Source organism: Lepidothrix coronata, unplaced genomic scaffold (genome assembly GCF_001604755.1).
Source record: "Lepidothrix coronata isolate B3197 unplaced genomic scaffold, Lepidothrix_coronata-1.0 Scaffold3, whole genome shotgun sequence".
Lineage (NCBI taxonomy): Eukaryota > Metazoa > Chordata > Aves > Passeriformes > Pipridae > Lepidothrix > Lepidothrix coronata.
The window spans coordinates 2,174,235-2,196,599 of record NW_016690183.1 but is presented as its reverse complement, the minus strand read 5'-3'; the positions used below and the strand labels follow the sequence as shown (position 1 = coordinate 2,196,599).

At 37.9% G+C, this 22,365-nt stretch overlaps 1 protein-coding gene across 2 annotated transcripts in view; it reads right to left on the bottom strand.

Annotated features, from left to right (window-relative positions):
• Positions 1–2,847: 2,847 nt before the first annotated feature.
• The window catches only part of RAMP3 (receptor activity modifying protein 3), a 42,225-nt gene continuing 22,707 nt past the window's right edge, over positions 2,848–22,365 (bottom strand). For both annotated transcript variants that reach the window (XM_017820005.1, XM_017820015.1), the window contains exon 4: positions 2,848–4,001. In XM_017820005.1, the coding sequence (XP_017675494.1) occupies positions 3,746–4,001 (256 nt within the window). In that variant the 3' untranslated portion in view covers positions 2,848–3,745. The remainder of the gene's footprint in view (positions 4,002–22,365) is intronic.

Sequence of the window (22,365 nt, the reverse complement as noted above, 5' to 3'; positions counted from 1 at the left end):
GACCAGTTATGATGATCAATATGGCCAAGGCTGAGATGTTGTTTCAGGGAGTCCTTGTATCTTCTCTTTGGGGCTCTCCTCTTGCTGCAGCCGGTGGCAAGTTCACCATAAAGCAAGATCTTAGGGAGGCAGTGGTCCTTCATCCTGGAGACGTGCCCTGCCCAACGCAGCAACGTGGCCTCAATACTTATGACTGCTGCTTGTTCTAGAACAGATGTATTGGTCACATAATCTGACCAGTGGATGTTTAGGATTGTGCGGAGACAGCGTTGATGGAAGCGTTCTAGGAGACACAGGTGGTGGTGGTAGATGACCCATGATTCAGATCCATATAAGAGAGTAGACAGTACTATGGCTCTGTAAACACTGCTCTTTGTACTTTTCTTCAAGTGTTTATTTCGCCAAACTCTTCTATGAAGCTTTCTGAAAGCACTATATGCATTTGCTAACCTGTTGTCTATCTCTCCGTCAATCTTACCATCCGAGGAGATGAGGCTACCTAGGTAATTAAACTGCTGAACTGATTTGAGCTCTGATTGGCCAATGGAGATACAGGGATGATGGAAGACTTCCTGAGGTGCTGGTTGATGGAGAACTTCTGTCTTCTTTAAGCTGACTTCCAGCCCAAAGAACTCAGCAGCCTCTGCAAAGCAGGATGTTAAACGCTGCAGAGCTGCTTCTGTGTGGGCAACAAGAGCAGCGTCATCAGCATAAAGCAGCTCCTGGACAAGATGGTTTAAGGTCTTAGTGTGGGCCTTCAGTTGCCTTAGGTTGAATAGGCTTCCATCAGTACGGTATCGAATGTAGATACCGTCCTGATCATCGAGGTCTGCCGTGGCCCTTTGGAGCATCATGCTGAAAAAGACTGTGAATAGGGTTGGTGCAAGAACACAGCCTTGTTTCACACCATTAGTTATTAGAAAGGGCTCAGAAAGTGCATTGCCATATCTGACTTGGCTGTGCTGATCCTGATGGAGTGAGATGATCATTTTAAGGAACTTGGGGGGACAACCTAAACGTTCCAAAATCTGCCATAGACCTTTTCTGGTCACAGTATCAAAAGCCTTGGTGAGGTCGACAAAGGTTACATAGAGACCTTTGTTCTGTTCCCTACACTTCTCTTGCAGTTGTCTGAGAACAAATACCATGTCTGTGTGTTCCTGTTGGCTCTGAAACCACACTGGTTTTCAGGTAGAATTCCTTCTGCTATAGCGGGTATTAGTCTGTTCAAGAGTATTCTTGCCAGGATTTTATCAGCAATGGAGAGCAGAGTAATACCATGGTAATTTGAGCAGTCTGATTTAATTCCTTTCTTCTTATACAAAGTGATGATGACTGCATCACAAAGGTCTGATGGTAGTTCACCTAGTTCCCAACAGTGCACCACAAACTCGTGAAATTTAGCATGGAGTGCAAGGCCCCCATGTTTCCAGACTTCAGGTGGAATTCCATCAACCCCAGCTGCCTTGCCAATTTTCACCTACTGTATGGCCTTAAGGGTTTCTCCTAAAGTGGGGGTAGTATCCAATTCGTACTTCACCGGTTGTTGTGTGATGGACTGAATTGCTGAGTCTTGGATTACACGGTTGGTATAGAAAAGAGTCTGAAAGTGTTCAGACCATCGATTCAGAATGGAGGTTTTATCAGTCAGAAGCGTTTGACCATCAGCGCTGAGTAGAGGGCTTTGGACTTGGTATGTAGGCCCGTATGCTGTTTTCAGGGCCTCATAGAATCCTTTGTGATCACCTGTATCTGCACATAATTGAGTTTTTTCAGCTAGATCGATCCACCACTTGTTCTGGATGTCACGAGGTTTCTGTTGGAGCTTGCTGCATGCAAGAAGAAAGGCTGTTTTTCTTGAGTGACAGGAAGGCAGTGCAAGGTGTGCTTGGTGAGCGGTTCTCTTCTTCCTCAACAAATCCTGGATTTCTTGATTGTTTTCATCAAACTAGTCCTTCTTCTTCTTGAGGGAGAACCCTAAGGATTCTTCAGAGGATTGCAGGATGCTGTTTTTAATATGGTGCCAGATTGTTTCAGGAGAGGAATCTGCAGAATCTGTGGAATGGTTTTCAAGCCTAGTTTGAAGGTTTGCCTGGAATCTATCTCTTACTGTGGCTGATTGGAGATTGTTAACTTGGAGTCTTCTCCTTGGAATACTGTCCCTTTTAGGTTTGAATTTGAGATTGAAGTTGAGTTTGCAGCGTACAAGCCAATGGTCTGTTTGGCATTCTGCACTGGGCATCACGCGGGTGTGATGGACATCGCGGACATCTCTCCGTCGCACCAAGACATAATCAATGAGGTGCCAATGCTTAGATCTCGGGTGCACCCAGGTTGTCTTCAGACTATTTTTCTGCTGAGAGATAGTATTAGTGATGGTGAGCTGTTGCTCCGCACAGAATTCTAGCAGAAGTCAACCATTATTGTTGCAGTTTCCAACACTATGCTTGCCTAATATTCCTTTCCATGCTTCAGAATTCTTTCCTACTATGGCATTGATTTGTGTGCATAAGGTATAGAAAAATGTAGAGTCGCTTGTAACAGATACTGCCCACTTAAAATAGCATTCAACTGAATCGCATTTTGTGAAGGGACAGAAGGGACAGAAGAGAAAGGTTTGCAATACAAACATAGAAGTTGTTTTATTTTTGAGCATATGATCTTTATTTAAACTGTTACATAGGAATAACTTTATAGAAAAAGATTTCTGAGTTGAATTTTTTCTTTCCTCCTATGTCTGTTCCAAGCTTTGATGTTCATACTTTAGTTCCCACACTCTACACAGGACATAGAAATATTTATGTACAATACACTGAAAGGCACCTCAACATGACACCTTTATACATATTTGTAGGATATCACTTGCACAAATTGAAGTGAGAGTGGGGAGTATATAGTGAACACAAGTCATCAAGAATAACAATTATAAAAGAGGAAAAATAAAGAGTCTGGCATATGAAAGTTTCTTCATTATTTCTTAGTACATTTATAATAAACCAATTTCCTCTCACATTTTTCAGCTCTGTAAAACAAGACCTGTTTATCTTCCCAGAGTTTGTTTGTAAGACATACAATTCCAAGTAGCCATGTTTAAAGGAATTTTATAAACTATTTAATACTGTGGCATGATAATTTCCCTGTGTAGATGGTCACTGGACACAAAAGTTGTTTCTTTGCCAGGACAATACTTCTAGTTCTTGATAAGGATGATTTTGACCAGCTTTCAGGAAAAGCTACCACTTGGTTACATCCACGTTCTGTTCCTTTGCCAGTGATCTATCCAAGTCACAGGGTTCATAGATGAAAATCTCGAGTGTTCTGCACAAAACCTCGAGAGATATCATCTCCTCCGCAGTCAATATTACACTGTGAGTACATACAATTACTTACAGTTTTGCAAAAATTAGTTTACCAGACAGCTTTACCCATAGGAAATTACCCTTTTTGCAGATAAGGAGTCTATTTGCCTGGGGACTCTTCTGTTTCTGGGAGCTGCCTGTGAATTCCATGATGATAAGACCCAATGGAAGTAGAATTTTGCACCAGCAACACCCATGGCCAAGCTAGAAGCAGTGAACTTCAGCAGCAGCAGGCACTTCTTTGTTCACAGGACCATCGTCTCTGACTCAGTATCTCACAGGTTCCAATTCAGCAGATCTGAAATCTTGGAGTGTCTCTCTTTTTCCTCCTTTCTTAGTGTATTTGGAAGAAGTAAATGGGGAAAAAGAAAGCCCAGAAGAAGAACTTATACCAGGATATCACTTCTCTTGCTGCACCATACTACCAGCGTTATCATGGCACATGTCAACATGACTGGGATCAAGATCAGAGTTATGAGAATTTCATCCGGTGGATCTTCCCAGTGAACTTTTTCTGATGTACAATTTGAAAAGAATTGTTTATGAATCCCAGTGATAAAACCTTCTGCAAGGGGGTTTGGCCAAAAGCAACTTGCATTGTTGGCTTCACGTTCTGTGCACTGGGTAAAGTTGTCATAATACCTGGAAGAAGAAGAAAATTAAAAAAAGTTTAAATAGAATGTATATGTATATTACACTTAGAGAAAGTGTGCCATACAAAATCTCTAAGAACACGTCTGTCATGTAGATACTCTACTGAAAGACCTTCAGTGGAAGCTGTAGGTACCAAATACTATACAGTGAGACAGAAGAACTGACTCACATGTGCTAATAAAATGTGAAATTCTGAGATCCTCGGTGGACAACAGTCAAAACCTTTTCTTCTCTGTGCTGTTACTACAGCCATGGCCTCCTGATGCCACTTAGGTAGAAGTAGAACTCCTTCACTAGAGACATCTACAGATTCTTTAAAAAATATACACACAAACGTGCCAAGAACAGGACATTTTGAACAAACTACGCGTAATTCAAGCCTCAACTGCTCTTGGACATGATACTGTGCTGAAAGTTGTGATGTGACACTAGGACCAAGCTACAACATTCACTTTGTGTAAAAATTTTGGTTCTGTTTCACCCTGAGGCAGTAAGAAGATAATGGGAAAATAAACACACAGAAAGTCAGCTTTTCACAAANGCAGCAAATGTCCAGCAGGGAAAAAAAATAAATAAATCATTTCTAATTATATGTTTGTACTGCTTATGAAAAACTGGAACCTAACACTTGATTTCGACACAGCATGTGCTGAAATTTACCTGTCCTGTAATAACATATTTATGAGAATTGGCTACCCATCAGGAAAAAAATAGGAAACAATAAGCCTAAATGAGTAATCACATGGGTTTTGTGGTGTTATTATAAGTAAAAGAAATTCAGGAAGTGAATGGATATGGGGGAGGGGATCAGAAAACAAAGAAAAATAAGACTGTCTGGTCAGTACATGAATAGGGCAAGAAATAAGGAAGCTGAATTATTGCCTGTTGCATTTCTTTCAGTCCTGCGTGATTCCATAAACTCACTTCAAAGGGAAATTAAAAATAGAGAGGGCAAGAAACCATATGACATCTCAAGGGACAGCATCCTGTACTATTATCTAAAGACCCTACCCTCCCTTACAGTACATATAAATATGGTAACCCCTGACGAATGACTCATTCTGACATTAAGTCCTACAGGGGATTAATGTTGACTCAATCCTTTGCTGTAAAGTAGTGGAGGAGAGACATTCAGTGTCTGGGTAAGACTGAAGTCTACTGTCTACTGCCTGTATGTCAGGTGAAATGTCTGCCTGCCTGTGCTACAAACACATAGGTTGAGAATACAGGCTGTCAAGCATCTAAATTCTCAGGGCTGTGTTCATAGAAGAAAAAGCCCCACAGAAAGGCCCTTCTGCAAGCTCCTTGCAGTTGTCATTCTCAGGGAGTTTGAGCTCACGCCACTTCATTCATGAGCAAATACACTGGACGATCTAACGAGCCCAGACTCTGGCTTAAAGATGCACATATGTATGATGTATGTATATTTTAAGAAAAACAACTAGAAAGGAAGCTTTTGTGACATCAGCAGCCACTGGAAAACATCAGGAAATAAGCTAAAAATAAAATACAAATATTAGCTGTTTGCTATTTTAATGGTGTCATTCCTCTATGTGACCTGGTAGCATCCATTCTTTATGTCCTTGGACTAAATTAGAAACTCAAGATGTCTAGTGGAATGTAGGAGAGACAGTCCCAGAGGACCTGAAGAATAATACATCTAAAGGCAAGCTTACAAGGTTCAACAGACTACAATGCAGAGATGAAGGAGCATCCAGTTGCCCAGACAGGTCAGTGTTCCGTCTAGCACAGGATCCAGGGAGTGCTGAACTCTGCTCCAGCCCTGCTCTGGGCCATGATCTCAAGGGCGTACTTAAGATGACAGTGGCTGCTTCAGTTCGCCACTGCCACAGCCACCTCAATAAAAAAAAACAATAAATCCTGGTGATCTGAGCATAAAAGTACTCTAAACTGAAAGATTAAATGATATAAAATTTTTCTTTTGTTACTATTTTTCCTCTGTGTGTAATATCCTACAGAAAATTCACTATTCTTCCAAGAATTCTGTAGAGTTTTTTCATAAATATTAGATGGTGTAAACAAAAATATTTCCCACTGATTTTTCATTTCAAGTAAAACATAGCTAGAAAAACCTGGTTAAATGTTGAAAAAGGCAGATAAAAAATAACTTGGGGAATATATTGTATTTGAAAGACTTAATCCCCAAGAGCCAAAGTAGAATAAAAATGTTATCTTGATAGTTTGAATTCCTTACCATTTTCCCTTAAATCCCCATCTGTTAAAAAACAAAATATGGGGACAAAAAAAAAAGCTACCTGCTCTGTAACTGTTTGTTCACACAATTTTGAGAATGTAGATAAAAGAAAATGTCATTTATTTGAGAACTGCATGTCTGCCATGCAGTAAAGCTGAATTCACTTAAATATTTATGTAATTTAGTATCTTAGAGTTTATGCACTGCAACAGAAACTTCATGTAAAAAATATATATACATATTCTGCATGGTACTGTGGAAGAGCTGCCTCAGAAGGGAGCAACTGCATCCTCATTACCCCAACATGGGTGTTTCGTAGCTGATCAACTGGCTTGCAAGTTACTGGGCTTTTTTAAGAGGGAGGTGGGGGTTAATGGATATTTAATTCCAATTTGATTCTCCTATGCTTAATTCTTTTATGCCTTATGTAATTCTCTTTATTTGAATGGTAAAGGTTGAAGTTGCAAACCTTTTCATTCTGTATAATAAAAAAGGCTATCACAAAAAACACCCTGGCTTTTGAATTGAGAAATTTCAACAGAAATGCCTAAGTTACACAATTTGTGAAAGGAAAGAACAAGAAATTACAGTTTTTACTTATTCCCAGAACCAGTAATTGGAGAGCACACTGGAGCTCAAGCTCCTTCGCCTCTCAGATTATAAGGTGAAGTGGGAAGGTTGTTATTCTTTGTGCTGAGTCACATTTTCCTCTCTTTCAGGTTAGCTACAAGGACTCTAGTTAGTACTCAGAAAAGGTATTACACTGTGAACCAGGTCACAAGCTTTGTGGTGAATAGGCTGAAAAATTATTATGTTTCAACTGAGCTAAGTAGCACAATACCAGAAAAAAGAAACTAAGCATATTCTGAGCAGCAAAATTCATATAAAGACGTGCTTTCCCCTGATACGCTCAGGACAACTGTAGTTCTTATTGGAGAACCAACTCTGCACATTACTGAAAATATTCACTTTCAGAGAACATGAAAAATAATTCCTTTTGGAGCAATCTCAGATCTGTAACACATTGGTCATGAAATACAATTTTCAATATTCTAGAAAAATACTTCATTTTCAGAGCACAAACACTTTTCTCCTGTACTTTATGTTTCCAGTAAAACAGATAATAACAACTGTGTGGTTAGGGTTTTTTTATAAAAACTGTGGAAAATTTTATTTTGTGAGTATTTTACCCATGAGAAAGCACATTTTTATATGTTTACCTATAGCCAGGAACCCGGGCAAGAGGCAGTTATTATGAGGAATGCCAGTGCACACATTTGTCTTAACTGGACAGCCTTTCACAGAGTGCCCACTCAAACTATTTAAATAGACAGCTGGATGTATTATATCTTATCCGTCTCAGGGTACATAAGCCTACCACCTAGGGCACTTCTTAGTCTAAGTGGGGGCTTGAATCTCATCTGTAGTTTCCCACATCACCAGGGAGGAATGTGGTAAATTCTTGCTCCTTCTTCCTCAACATACCTGTGCAGGAAAACTGCAGAGATGATAGGTTTACAAAAACACAAAAAATAAAACTCCCTCCTCCAAATTTTCATGAGACCAAGAAAACAAATAGATTGCTTAATTAAGTTTCAACAAATAAGCATTTTCCAAAGCAAAATTGTTTTTGCAAAAATCCCCAAACATTTATCAAAAAGCCGAATACCGTATATATGCTACTTAAGACAGATCTTTGAAGGCATTTTCTGGCTGCAGCCAGTAGACTCACTGTCAGTTCCAACAGAAGACTTTTTCCACCTCTCCAGCAGTTGTGAACATACCACCCCAGAGACTCTCAGCACACACGCAGCCAGGGATGTTTTGCCATTGCTTAATGATGTAGGTCAAGAATTTAAAAGCAAAACAATTACCACAGTTCCACTTTTCCACTTTACATAAATCAACTTCAGTATTAATGATATAAATATGGAAGGGTATTGCAGGATATATAATACATTATGAGTAATTTTTGTTATTTGGAGTCCACTAAGTATTCAGAGAATACAGGGAAAATTCTCTCTAGCATAAATGAGTCTTGATGCAAATCAGATAATAGATACATGAGGGACACTCACTCCTGTTACTCTACATCCTGGACAGAAATCTAGAGGCACTCTTCCAGTACACTACAAGTCATGTGGTGTATTTTAATAAAGATGTTAAAGATGTTTCAAAACTATTTGTTTTCCCCCAGATGGTTCAACCAAAAATTTCTTTATACATAGTCATATATTAAATTGAATTATCATCCTCATAACCTCTGCCCAGTCTGGAATAAGAAATGCTGCAATAATAAAAACAAATATCATATGATGAGGAAGGTGTTTCTTACAGCATTTGTGGAGGCAGGAAGTACCAAACAACCTCAGAAAAATAAGAAGCCTACTCTTGTATGAGATACATCAAGATCGTATGGAATTCCAGGGTGTAACAGTGTGGATGAAGTTCAAATAAGGATCCAAACCATAAGATAATTATCTTCTGAGGTTTCATCATCATATTAAAAGGAAAGCTTTAGTTTTATAATCAGCTATGAGCCTACAAATATAGTGGAATATTTATGAGTTTTTCTCATTCAACATCTCTCCAAAGAGATTTGTGGCTGTACCTCACCATTGCTTTAATCACGTATCTTCTGCCAAGATGAGTATTCTCACAGACACATTTTTACCTCCCTAATCAGATCAGATCTACTTTTGTGCAGCTCCAATATAGAGTTCAGCCTGAAGAAAATAATGCACTACAAAACATAAGGAAAAAAATTAATGTGTGTATGGGGGAAAGGCAAAAAAATAGTTTAATGACAACATTATAAAGTATAGTTTACTCTTATGTCACTAAATAATGGGCATCGTGACAAACTTACTCGCTTGGGTTGCAAATAATAAATACATTCTGGTGCCCTTTGAAATAATTACAGATCTCCACCCTTAGCTTCAACAACTGTCTGGAAAATGAAAAATCATTGAATAAATCTAACTGAAAACCCTAAAATGCAGCTTTCCTTTCCATCTAGATGAACCAAGCTGACAGGCAAACAGGGAAAATGTGGCTCTAATTCAGACCAGTGCAACACAGCTGTGCCTCCAGAGAGCCATTCAAAACAAACACCTGTGAAGACAGTAATTTTTCTGACCAACAGACAAAAACTCACAGGAAAAGAAATAACAGAAGATCCCTTCTCCCTCATTGCAGCTTACATATACAAATAACTGCTTTTTTCTATTTCTAAGAGGATATTAAAGGATATGCAAGTGTCATCTACTGAGTGGAAGCTGTTATTAGATTTCACTTAGTCCAAAGTAGCACAAGCCTTTTATAACACCACAGTACTTAAAGTGGAAAGAGAGGACAGAATTATCTGGTGATATCCAGCTGTGAAATAGAAACCAAGGCTCAATTATGTCTACACTTTAGAAACACCCACTGCAGCATCTCCACAGATTGAAAAGGAAAAAAAAAACACAAACCCAAACAATTAATTTACTTCTAAAGTTGAACTTTTCATCATAATTTCCATATCCCTGGTTTATGAATACATAATTTTTATGATCATGTAAAGAATGTTCATTTTTTCTGATTACTTATGGAAAATGGGGTTTATATACACTAATAAAATTCCTGCAATTACAAAAGCCACTTGCTCTGGGAGGAGAGTGTTCTTTTTCAAGTGGAGCACAAATAATGGGGAAAAAAAATCAGGCCATTAGTTACAGACCTTAAGCTTCAGTTAAAGAATAAATTATTTTTGTAGTTTTGCCTAGTAAACGTATTCTTTAAAATTGCAATCTATGCATGGACAGTTCACAAACAAGACCAAAACTGATGAAAAATTAACCATAGAATCAGAGGAAAAGTAACAACATTAAAAATTAATTTATGGTATAGCACAGAGGAAGAGCCTAATACAGAAAAGTTCTGCTTAACTACTATTGAAGTACATGATTATGTTTTAACATGACCTCGACAGAACAGCACGTACACCATTGGATTTTTTTCCTTTCTTATGTCTTCCCTTCTTACTTGTGATGCTAAAGACATATGCCCTCTCCTTACTAACTTCGTCTTGTGCTTTGTGGCTTCCTGAGACTGTTCCAACTTGTCATACACACAACAGAAGCCAATGGTGGACCCAAAGGGCCCTACTCCTTATCCACAACTGTTTATGAAATATTTGAGCATTGCAATACGCCCTGGAGTTGCTTAAGGGCAAGTCAGCAGCCTCCTAAGTAGGTGCAAAAAATATTATGTCAGGAGATTTTGGATGATGTTCAGTAAGACTGTCTGCAGATCAGGAGCAGAGGGGCCCAGCATCTTGAGACTGTCATCTGGGAGAGGTAGCTGGTTCTCAGCTCCTGAATCTGCTGAGTTTATTCAACTTCTTATTGGGTCCAACAGTTAACCACGTAATTAATACCACAGGTAGTCTGGAGCAAGAAAATCTATTTTTTCTCTCTGCTGAGCTAATCTGTTATTTTATGTTCATGGTTGATCCATTTAGAAAACAAGAATGTAGAAACTGTTTTGCAAACCAGAACAGAAGAAACAGAAAAGTTTGTATTAAGTTTTCATTTTCATAACACATTTATCTTTCTGTTTTCATTGCATCTAAAAATATACTGTCCATTATATATGCATTGCATAATTCATACCAGCCTATCAAGTTATGCCATATTATTTTACCACTAGGCAACTTTAGACAGAAATCTTACGCATTGCTTATTTTGAAATAAAGCCTTTAATAATAAGCTCCATGAAGACTGTTTTCTATTACTGATCTTATCATAGTAAATTTCAAAAAGGTCAGGAAAGGTGTTGAAAGGCCATATCAGCTGACAGTCCTGAGATTTAACAGCAGAGTGCTTTCTAACATCACCTCTAAATTGCTTACATTATTTTTTGCAAGAGACTTTACTCATTAGGATTATTATATTCTCATATCTCTAACTATTTGTTAATTGACTCGGCAATGTAAGCACTGACATACTGATGCCACCTTGTGAGTGCAAGCTACCAGCCATTAGTCTGAGGATCTACTGCAGTACACATCAATTTGGTTTACAGCACCCTTGCTAAAATATTGTAACTGGTGTCTTTTGGGGGCCTTAACTTCACCAATGTTGAAAACTCTTTTAGAACTTCAAGAAGAAAATATTGATGTTTACATCAGTGACCTCTTGGCAAATGCCAGATTTCACTCTCGTTTTGAAAACAGACTCATGAGAAATAAATATTGAAAAAAGCACTTGAACAACTGAAATCTGATATTAAAAACTAAAAAGTCTTCAGCTATTGGTAATGAAAAGGTAGTTTTTTTCCTACATAGCAGCAGGCTCAGAAGATCCTCCTCTTTTTTCACACTGACAAAACTTCATAAAGATTTGCAAAATACTTCGTAAACTTAAGAACAGAAAGGTTTGAGTTCTTAAAAACCTTGAAGAGATGGAGAATGGGCTGAAAAAGTACACTATTCAGGAATGATATGGTCATCATTGTTTTTTCAATGGAAGACCCAATATCTCCTGTTGTTTAACAAGAAAGAAACAATTATCTTTGATGAAGAACAAATGTCAATCATTTTCTCTTCTCCCCGTTCCTCAGCGCTGGTATTCCTGAACTGTGGCTTTTGTAGACTGCGATTACAACACATATTGTGGTATAAATAACAAATGCATAGCTTTAGTTCACCAAATTTGAGCTCTTGGTAGTTTGTGTATTTAATTCAACAGCCTCCCCAAAGATTGTCAGTTTTCTCCTTATCCTCTACATTAAACCCATATACTGGTTTCAAGAGAGTTCTTCAAAGCTAGGTTTAATTTGCAAAAAGCAAGATTTTTTCAGTGTTTTCATTTTATGAAAACCCAAGAAATCTCATCAGCTGGAAAGTTGATAAGGTTTTGCTAGTTTGTAGCATAGCTATGCCTACAATATGCTGCAGAACAAAGTGATCACTTTGCATTTGTAAGCAAAGTGGTCTGCAGGTCGGTACAGAATTCATAAATGGCAGTGTTCTTAATACAGCATTAAAATTCAGAAGTCAGAATGATTCATTAAAAATTCAACATCTAGGAATGTTTTCTCACCACTCTTCTACATCGCGTAACCTGGCCACAGCAGACACAGACTTAGGAATGCCTTGCTATAACTACACTACAGAGAGAAAAAATATTAGAAATGAGTATCCAAAGCCATAAGCCTATTCAGTGCCTCACCTGGAGTTATCAAATATACATTTTATTTTCACAGCCATGGATTGTATAAAATTTGCTTCTCCTAGTAGTAAAGGCAAAGATTGTAACTGCACTAAGAAACCATATTTCAGCCTCTTCATCTATCAAGAGGAAAGCAGTTATAGGGGAATGAAGTATTCTTGCCTCGTGTTGAACCCTGGTGTCTGAATTCAAAGTAACCACTTTATTCAAATGCATCAGGACATATTCTTATCTACATAATGTAAACCAAAGCTCATATATTCATATGAAAGTAATGGAGATTGACCTGAAATACAGTTCCTCTTACAGATATTCTACTATAGCCCCATTCAAGGGCAAGCTGTGACTTTGCATTAACTTCACAGCAACTTGTGTCTAGAACAGCTGATCCCAAACAGCACATGAATGTATGTACACATTCTCAGCATAGCTCTGTACCAGGCCATTTGGTGAGACTTCATGAACTTTAGTGTTCTTTCATTCCCAATTTTTCAAATAATAGATGGCACACATTACCATTTCTGCAATGAAAAATTGCTATTGTCAGCTACCAGAATGATGGCAACACAACCGCTCAAATACGGCATTCTTTTCCATTGTTTTACTTGTTCACACTTAACTGATTTATAAGATGCTTTACTTTGCTTTTGAAAAGAAAAGCATGAGTCACAGAAGGAAAATAATAGGTTCTCGGGGGTAACCAGCCTGATTTTGCCACTGCTGCCATTACCACTAGGAGATTTTAGAAGGCTTTTTAATACAAAATTACTGTATGTTTTTATATGTAGAAAGGTGAAAGAAAGGTAGTTAGAAAGGATTAAATATCAGTATTATCTGCATTTTGCTGAGAGCTTAAAAAAATGCAACAACTGTATCTATAAGAAGCTCAAAGAAAGACGATCCTACCAAAGAAGACCAAATGCTAGCATCTACCACACCAGTCCTTTTTCTACATCCCACAACACTTAATGGTAAATAAGCTACACTGACATGAGGTCACACAAAGTGCAGGTTTATTCAACCTTCCTTCACAGAGACACTAAGCTGACAAAGAATACTTTCTTCTACAAAATCTGAACTGACAAAACTGCAAGGGCTTACAGCAAGCTAAATAAGGAATTTTGGATCCCCTTCTCAGCAAATCTTCAGGGGAAAAAAAAAGAATTACTCTTCGGACACATATAGAACTTTAGGCAAAAACATTGCAGAAAATAAGCAGCAGATCAGGCAACAATACAACGACCTTCTGTCATGCAAGCATATTTGTGATTTGCAGCATTTTTATCCTGACTTGGCCCAAGGTAAAGCATAACCAATGTACTAGTCTGTCTACAGGGATACAAACCCTAACACAAATACAGACATGTCCCTCCTACATGACACAACTGAGGAAGAGTGGGACGTCCTTTAATCAGTATTCTTCTGGACCTAAGATCACATGGGGTGGTCACTCAAAGGTCCAGTTTCAGGCAGCCCCAGGTTGTCTTTCATGGGAGAAAATCACACACAAAAATCCAAAATTGATACTTCTCTGATAACGCTGAAAAGAATGAATCAAAGGTGTCTGCTTTCTAATTATGAGACCATTACTGTGGGAACATATTAGCTCACACAAATCAGAGCCTCACCTTAGCTGCAAAACAGGTCCAGTGGTTTGTCTGAGATTTTTTTACTAGTGATTTTTACTGAGATTTAATACTAGGGAATATCTGGACCCTATCTGGAAGGAAACAAAAGAGGTGATTACCTGGGAAATGAAAAGGCTGAGGTACTCAATTATTTTTTTTACTTGGCCTTCACTGGCAAATTCCCCAGTCACACAGCTCAACTCACAGAAGGCAAAGGGACTTGGAGAACAAGTACCCATAGTAGGAGAAGATCAGGTTCAAAACCATTTAAGGCACCTGAAGGTCCACAGGACCTGATGAGATGCATCCACAGGTCCTGAAAGAACTGGCAGAGGAAGTGGCCTGGTCACTATATATCGCACTGGAGAAGCCACAGCAGTTTAGTGAAGTTCCCACTGTCTAAAAAAGAGGAAATATAGCCCCCCTTTTTAAGAAAGGAAATAACAAAGACCCAAGGAACTACAGGCCAGTCAGTCTCACCCTGGTGTCCAGCAAGATCATGGACCTAATCCTCCTGGAAACTATGCTAAGTCACATGGAAAAAAGAAGGTGATTGGTGACAGCCAACATGGCTTCACTAAGGGCAAATTGTAGCTGGAAAATTTGGTGGCCTTCTCTACAAAGAGGTTACAGCATTGGTGGATAAGAGAAGAACTGACATCATGTACCTGCACTTGTGCAAAGCATTTGACACTGACCCACACAACAGCCTTATCTCTAAACTGGAGAGACATTGTTTTGACAGATGGACCACTCGGTGGATAAGGAATTGGTTGGATGGTCACACTCAAAGAGGTGCAGTCAGTGGTTCAATGCTCAAGTGGAGACCAGTGGCGAGTTGTTCAGCCTAGAGAGGAGAAGGCTTTGGGAAGACCTTATACCAGCCTTCCAGTACCTAAAGGGCACCTACAAGAGGGATCATTTACAAGGTCACCTAGTGAAAGGGCAACAGGGTATGGCTTGAAACTGAAAGAGGGTAGGTTTAGATCAGATATAAGGAATAAATTCTTTACTATCTGGAATAGGTTGCCCAGAGAAGCTGTGGATGCCCCATACCTGGAAGTGTTCAAGACCAGGTGGGATGAGGCTTTGAGCAACCTGATCTAGTGGAAGGTGTCCCTGCCTACGGCTTGGAAACAAATGATCTTTAAGGTCCCTTCTAACCCAAATCATCCTGTGATTCTGTGGTTTTCCCAGTACATTCTTCTTCTGTAGAAGTTTTGACATTAGCAGCTGGATGCAATCAGCATCTAGATCAGGCTTCCTGCAGCATTCAATGGGGAAGATGAAAAAACTTAAGATAACTGCCCAAGAAAATGACAGTTTGGAGGGTTCTTACATACACACTCAGCCAGCAGAGGTTATTAGCTCCAAGCTTTAAGAAGTGGGGGCATATAATTTCATCTTAGACTGCATATGATTCTTCCAGAGTTTGCTTTCCCATCGATCTTAATGTCATCTGGCTTTCTTTTATGTAACATTTTACTAAGTTTCTTTGAGAACTAGGCACTTTTATGATTAGTTTCGTTTGGGCCAAATTGTAACAGGCAAAACTCCCATTGACTTTAAAATTGAGCAACAGCTTTAGGATTACTTTTCCAGAGCATTACATGAAATTTGGCTTTAGTCATACAGATTTTTCTCCTTAATTCCTTTTTCAAATCTTTGACATCTGTACAGAACATGGGCGGACTCCTTTGTCATCTTCAATGGGATTGAAAACTATTGTCTCTATAGAATTCATCTTTCATGTAAAGCTTTGTGGGGAAACTATGCTAAGCTGTATAGAAAAAAAAATAATTGTTCAGTGTTAGCACAGACCTTGGACCATGATCACAGCAAAGCAGGGAATTCTATCAGGCACACAGATACTTTCAATAAATCTGCTTCAGATATATAATTAAAGAAAAATTTTGCCTTTCCCTATTCTGCTAAGAACTGAAATTTAAAACTTTGGAAAAATACAAATTTTAACATCTTACATGTGCCATAAAGCTGTGCCATACAGCCACTGTCTCACAACCAAATAGGGACTCTTAGATCTGGGAAAACAGGCTTGATGAAGTAAAAAGAAATGTAGGGATAGTAGGAAAAAGTTTGTTACAACCAATTCTCTTTCTGAACCAGAAAAGCCAGATCTAACATGTGTTACATGCACTACTTTACTAGAACTCTCTTCCAAAACACAAATTGCTATTTAACCCTCGGACTCTAAATCCACAGCTACTCCTTGGCCAGAAAACACAGAATGACTGACTGTGAGCACTCAGGGTTAGCAGATATGCAACCTTACACACTTGAGCTGACTGCTGCAACAACAGTGTTGGCTTGAAATAACATAATGTCTCCAGTCTAACAGACGACACTTATGTAGATCAACAAGAACAATCCAACCCTACATTTCAGTCCAATAGCAAACAGCTACTGAGGCTGATGTGTCCCCTCAGGAAGTGTCTAGAGGACTAGAAAGACTGAAAATTACATAAAAGCACTATCATATGGATATTAAGTTAACAACTGTTACTTCATTTATTGATTCAGATAAAGAAAAGCACTCCACAGTTTGCTTTGGATCTGTGAGAAATTAGTTTGGCAATACACTTACACAACTCCAAGCTGGCATTCCTATGTGGAGACTCAGTTTAAGAGAGGACTGTTGGAGTGACAAGGTGCATAGCATTATAACTGAGTTAAGTGTGCAACAAGAGACAAGTATAAAATATGTAGGCATCGATTCCTCTGAAAGGAAAGTGAAAGCAAGATCACTTTCTGGCCTCCTTTGCCATCACTATCCATAATAACATCAGAGAGAGACTAACCAACTCTAAGCAGAGACAGATACTGTCCTTACTATTTCTCTCTCTGTAATGAATGATGCAGCATCCTGCCCTCATTTTGATTTCCTTTTGATATGCTTTCCTGAGGCATGGCAATAGGTTCATGTTCATTATTGGTGTCTGCTACCCAAGGCCCCAGATGCACAATGTGCATCTGGCCAAAACAGGTTCCTTCTGACAGATAGGTAAATCAAGCATCAACTCTTAACATTTCAGTTGAAGAAAGGAGGAAGTCTATGACCAAATATCTGTTATTGTCATCTTTGCTATTCCAGTAGTGACCCTTTAATTATTCCTCTGTATTCTTACAGTCTAATAATTTTTATTGCAGAAAAGCTGGAAGCCTAAATCAGCCTAAATCATAACAAGGTCCACATGCTTCTAAACAGAAGAGGTGTTTGGCAGTATGTCAACCAAAAAAAGTATGTGACTATCAGAGAGCAATGCCTTTAGACCTATTGCTACCACTGAAAATACTTTAATTCTACATATATACATATATATACATACATATATACATGCAATAAAATCAGGAATGCTGACTGGCATGTGCTACAGTGTAGTTGGACACGCTTTCTTTAAGTGACATCTTTGTATGGAATTACTGGACGACTGTGTGAAAAAAAAAACTAGTATAACTCTGTCTCTAGGGAATGTAACAAAAGAATACCCAATAGTGAAGATTAAAATATAAATTATCAAGTCTTGTTATATTAACTAAGTAAAACTTCCTAATGAAAGTGTATGTCTCTTTTTTGTTATACATTGTTACTAAAGCTTTTTGCATTGACATACCATAAAGATCTGTATTTCTTACCTATGTAGTGTTTGCTCTCAGAGCAGTCAATCAACTAGAAATACATATACAGAGTCTAAAACACAGTCTTACAGATTTTTCAAATTAATCTTTTGGAAATTTTGTGAGCAGATAACACATAGTTCCTTATAATCACTTTTTATCACTGAAGGTTTCACCAAACTTTGTTTAAAACATGGGGAAAATCCCCCAAAACATTAAAAATCAAAGGTAGTTTTTGAATTAAAAATATATGGAACCTGAAAACTAACTATAAAAAAGTAATTGTCATTAACGGAGTGCAGCTGCAAAAGTTTTGGCCCAATACCTTAATCAACCTAGTAAGGCAAACACATACTTTTTGTTTAAGTATGCAAATAACATGTTAAATGGTGAAGGAGTAGAAAATGTAGGTGCAGTTACAAAGACTGATTTGGATGACTTAAAAATACAGATTTATGTAACCAATATGCATTTTAACACTAGTTAATGCAAGATGATAGATCCAGAAATAATGTATGTCACACTTGCAAGTCACTCAGAAGGACTTTAAATCATTTACACCTCGTAAACCATGTCCTCCTAGAATTATTAGGTAGCTAGGAGGATTAATGCAATATCTAAATATTTTGGCAGAAGAAAAGTGCTGAATACACAGCAGGACTAGATGAAAAAATAGGGAGTAAGTACATAACGCTATACAAACTACTGCTAGGCAAAATATTCAATTCTAGACCTGAATCCACTGAAATTCCAAAAGAAAACTTGTGAAAACTTTCAAGAGTTCAAGAAGTCTGAAATATCTGCATTATTATGACAGGCTGTAAAACTTTGATATTAATTTAATAAAAGAAAAGTGATTGAAAGGTGACCTAAAAGTGGCTTGTTTGTATTTAGTTGTGAAAAATGGATTTCTGACAAAAGAAGGAATTTTACTGTACCTATGAAATATGTAATAAGGTGTAAATGCTGGGAACTGGAGTCAAACTGATGAGAAATAAGACACATCTTCCTCTGGCTGTGAACAGCAAACCCTTTGGAACAATCTATATATAGAGATGTAATGAATCAATACTAATCTTTTAAATAAAGAGTTTATGCATTCCCATAATATATACTTATTCTTACAGAGTTTTAAATAGTGACTACTGGGCAGACTGCAAGGCCTGTATTATTCAACAGTGCAGACCAGATGGCCGTCTTTCTGGCCTCAAAATTACTGAAATGCTAGTAACTACACTCATAAAGATTCGGAAAATGGGGATGTAGAAGAGAGGAGAAGACTGGTGCCTGGGAGCAGGCCAAAAGCTTAACAAGCCACTGATAATCAGTATTAGCACATCGTGATCCTACATTTCCACAGGGGTTAGGCCTAAGATACACACAGAATTTTGTTTAGAAACTGCTTGTTCTAGCTAAATTGTTTCCAGGATCCAGTTAGCAGTATTTGGAAAACCCTTTCATGAGCTAAGAATAGAAAGTAATCTAAGCCATTACAATAAGCAGCATTTTTTCAGGTTCATGTAAGACAGCTCTGGGTGCTCCCATCTTCATCTGGCCACTTGCTTCAGTAATTAGTCATACCTGGCCTCTCAACTGTAGTTCCATCGTAACCACACCAGGATTTAACATAGCACAGTGAAAAAAATCTGACGGTTAATAATGGACTTTGGTTTGTGGACAGTAGCAGATTTTATATATTCAGATGCAGTTGCTAAGTATTAAGATGGTAATACAGAAATATAATACTTCTGTTATTATATGTAATGCAGAACTTATAACATGCATGTTATTATAAGTAGACATAAAATATCAGAAATATTAAACATTAAAAATAAAACCTTTCTGTAATTTCCAATATTCTGGCAAACGAGAAGTATATTTTCTTTTGTTAATTCCCCATATAGCTTTCACCCACACTTCAGTTCACTTGCCATGTACCATAATTTCCTGTCTGTTAAACTGAGTTGTATTTTCATCTTCAGAGCTCCCTATGAATAACTCAAAGGCATCACCAAAACTGTGACTAGGCAAACCCCTCTTCTCTGTCAATGAATATCTCCAGCTGTGTTTTACCTTTCTTGTAAGGTGTTTGTGGTTGGCCTTCATATTCCGATGTCCAAGCAAGAACCACTGAAATACATCACATCTAAATTACTTAAAATATTTTAAAATCCTACTTTGATCCCTCATCATATTTAAGCTTTCAAGTACCTTTGGACCATCTGACCTAGAGTACTTGTATCCTCACTTCTCTGTGAATCCTCATAGAAAAATGCAAAAACAATAGGAAAACTTTCTTTTGACAGTGCTTCTGCAAAGCTTTACCTCAGACTTTACTGTTTATATGCGGTCATTATACTTTCCCAGCAAGATCAATATCAGCTGTGGATGCTAAAACTCATATTGGTCTGCAGTACCAGCTGCCACATAGGAGCCTCATCTGTTTAAAATCAGTCAAGACGCTGCTTTTTAAAGAACACAAGTTTTTTACGAATGTCAGAGCTGTCAGAAAATCTTACAGTATAATTAAGTTATGACAAATTGAAGTCACTGTAATATCTCTCACAAATGTTTGGCCAAACAGTGAAGCACTGCAGATAATTGCTATTTACAGTCTCATAATCGAGGACAGCCATTTACACTGAAGAGCTAAAACTCCTCCGTGAAACAAAGAATTTAGAAAATAAGCAGATTTCCATTAACTGTTACATTTTGATATAAGATACAAAGATTTTGAAAAATCTTTCTAAATGAAAAGTGCCATGCAGAAATAACTGTATGAAGAAACAGGGCTTTTTATACAAACCCCACAGTTTTAACCCTCTATTTGATCCAGGCTGATTAATTGTTACTGCTGGAGGCTATATGTAAAATCAGTGTAAACTAATACTACCAGGTTTCAAGATGTGACTTTTAAGTGCCCATGGTTAGATAAACCAGTTTTTCATTAATTTGGCAGATTACTCCATAGACAGAATTATTTCTGTCTCATCTGTCAGGGCTCCTCCAATGATCTGGAATAAATTAGCCTACATATGCCCAGGGTGGGGGGATTGGAACTAGATGATCTTTATGGTCCCTTCCAACCCAGGCCATTCTATGATTCTATATGCTTCTTATATAAACATGACATCAAATAACAATGTTTATTCTCAGAAGAGTAAAATTCGTAAAGGTAGATGCACATCTGCTGTTTCTTCAGTGCAATGTACCCTTATTATAAATTGTAATCAGGCTTATGATGCTTGATTAATCCTTGATTCAGAAGATAAATTTCAAAACAAATTCTTCCTGCTACTCTCTTCTAAAGTAGAACTTGAAATACAGGAGATAGAAAGAAAGTTTTCAAAAAATGAATACTATGTAAAAATGTAAAAGGTTTTTCTTCTGTAAGAGGCTTGAATTCTTCTGGTGTTGCTTTTGAGGAAAAATATGCAAAGCCTCAGACTGACCAACTTCAGAAAAACCATTTCCATAGGAAGGCAGGAATTTTCTTGTACAGGGAATAAAAACAACACCAAAGGGCAAGTGGAATTGGAAAGGATAAAAACTAGGTGGATTCTTAATTTTAGCTGAAAGTCAGGAGAACTCAAACTTCAGTAACCTCCAAACCTTGAAAAATTCTTGCACCAAAATCATTAAATTATTGAAGAAATTTTAGCACAAGTCTTGAAAAAAGCTGTCTGTTTATTTACCTGCATTAACAAAGGCACAATCTAATATTTTGACTCCTAATGGTACTTTTCTCTGCCGCAAGTAGTCCCATTAGTTAAGGACACATCAATATGAACAAGATATCAGCAAAGAACTCATTCTGTGACTATAATACAACTGTAAAGAACATAAAATGGAGCAAAATTACAGTGCTTCCATCAAAATAAATAAAACATCTTGTACCTAGGTGAGTTGCAAAATTGAAATTATTGCTCCATAACATACAGTTATTTATTAAAGAAATGTATCAGTACCAGCACTGCAAGGATTTCTTTTTCTTTGTATATGTATATTTCTCTGCCAGATCTGAATGCAATTTCTGCAAGCTGTTTTGCCTCCTCCTGCCCTTCCCCTCAGCTAGAGAGAGCTGCATGACTGCATCTTTTACTCCAGTGCCGTGAGTTTTAAAAATGTACCCTTTAAAAGATTTCAAGGTTGTAAATAAATGTGCAAATAAATGTGCTAAGAAGGAATACCATCTAAGTTGTTAATATGCTGTCAGATTATGAAACATTATCGGCAGATGGGACCATTTCAACACAGGTGTCAGTGATAAGAGAGTCCTGGGGAACTGCTGCAACATAGTACTGCAGTTCAACATTTCACTATCTATCATGTCTGTTGGTCATCAGCTAATTAAAATCCTGCATCACACGATGTGATACTAAATAGGAGACAAGACCACTGATCATACAAGACAAGAATATACCTAGGGTTAAATGTAAAAGGTGTGGTGACAGATGGCTTGTAGCTACCTCAGAGCAGCCTCCAAAAACACCACTAGCACAGTTTCACATCCAGGAAGATGCTCTGCTTCAGGCTGGCTTGTACCACAGCAGCTCTAGTTCACTTGAGTCTCATTTTCTGAAGTGCTGAACACCTGCAATTTCCCCTGATTTCAGCTGGTGTAGAGAGTACTCAGTGCTTCCAAAAACCAAGCATTA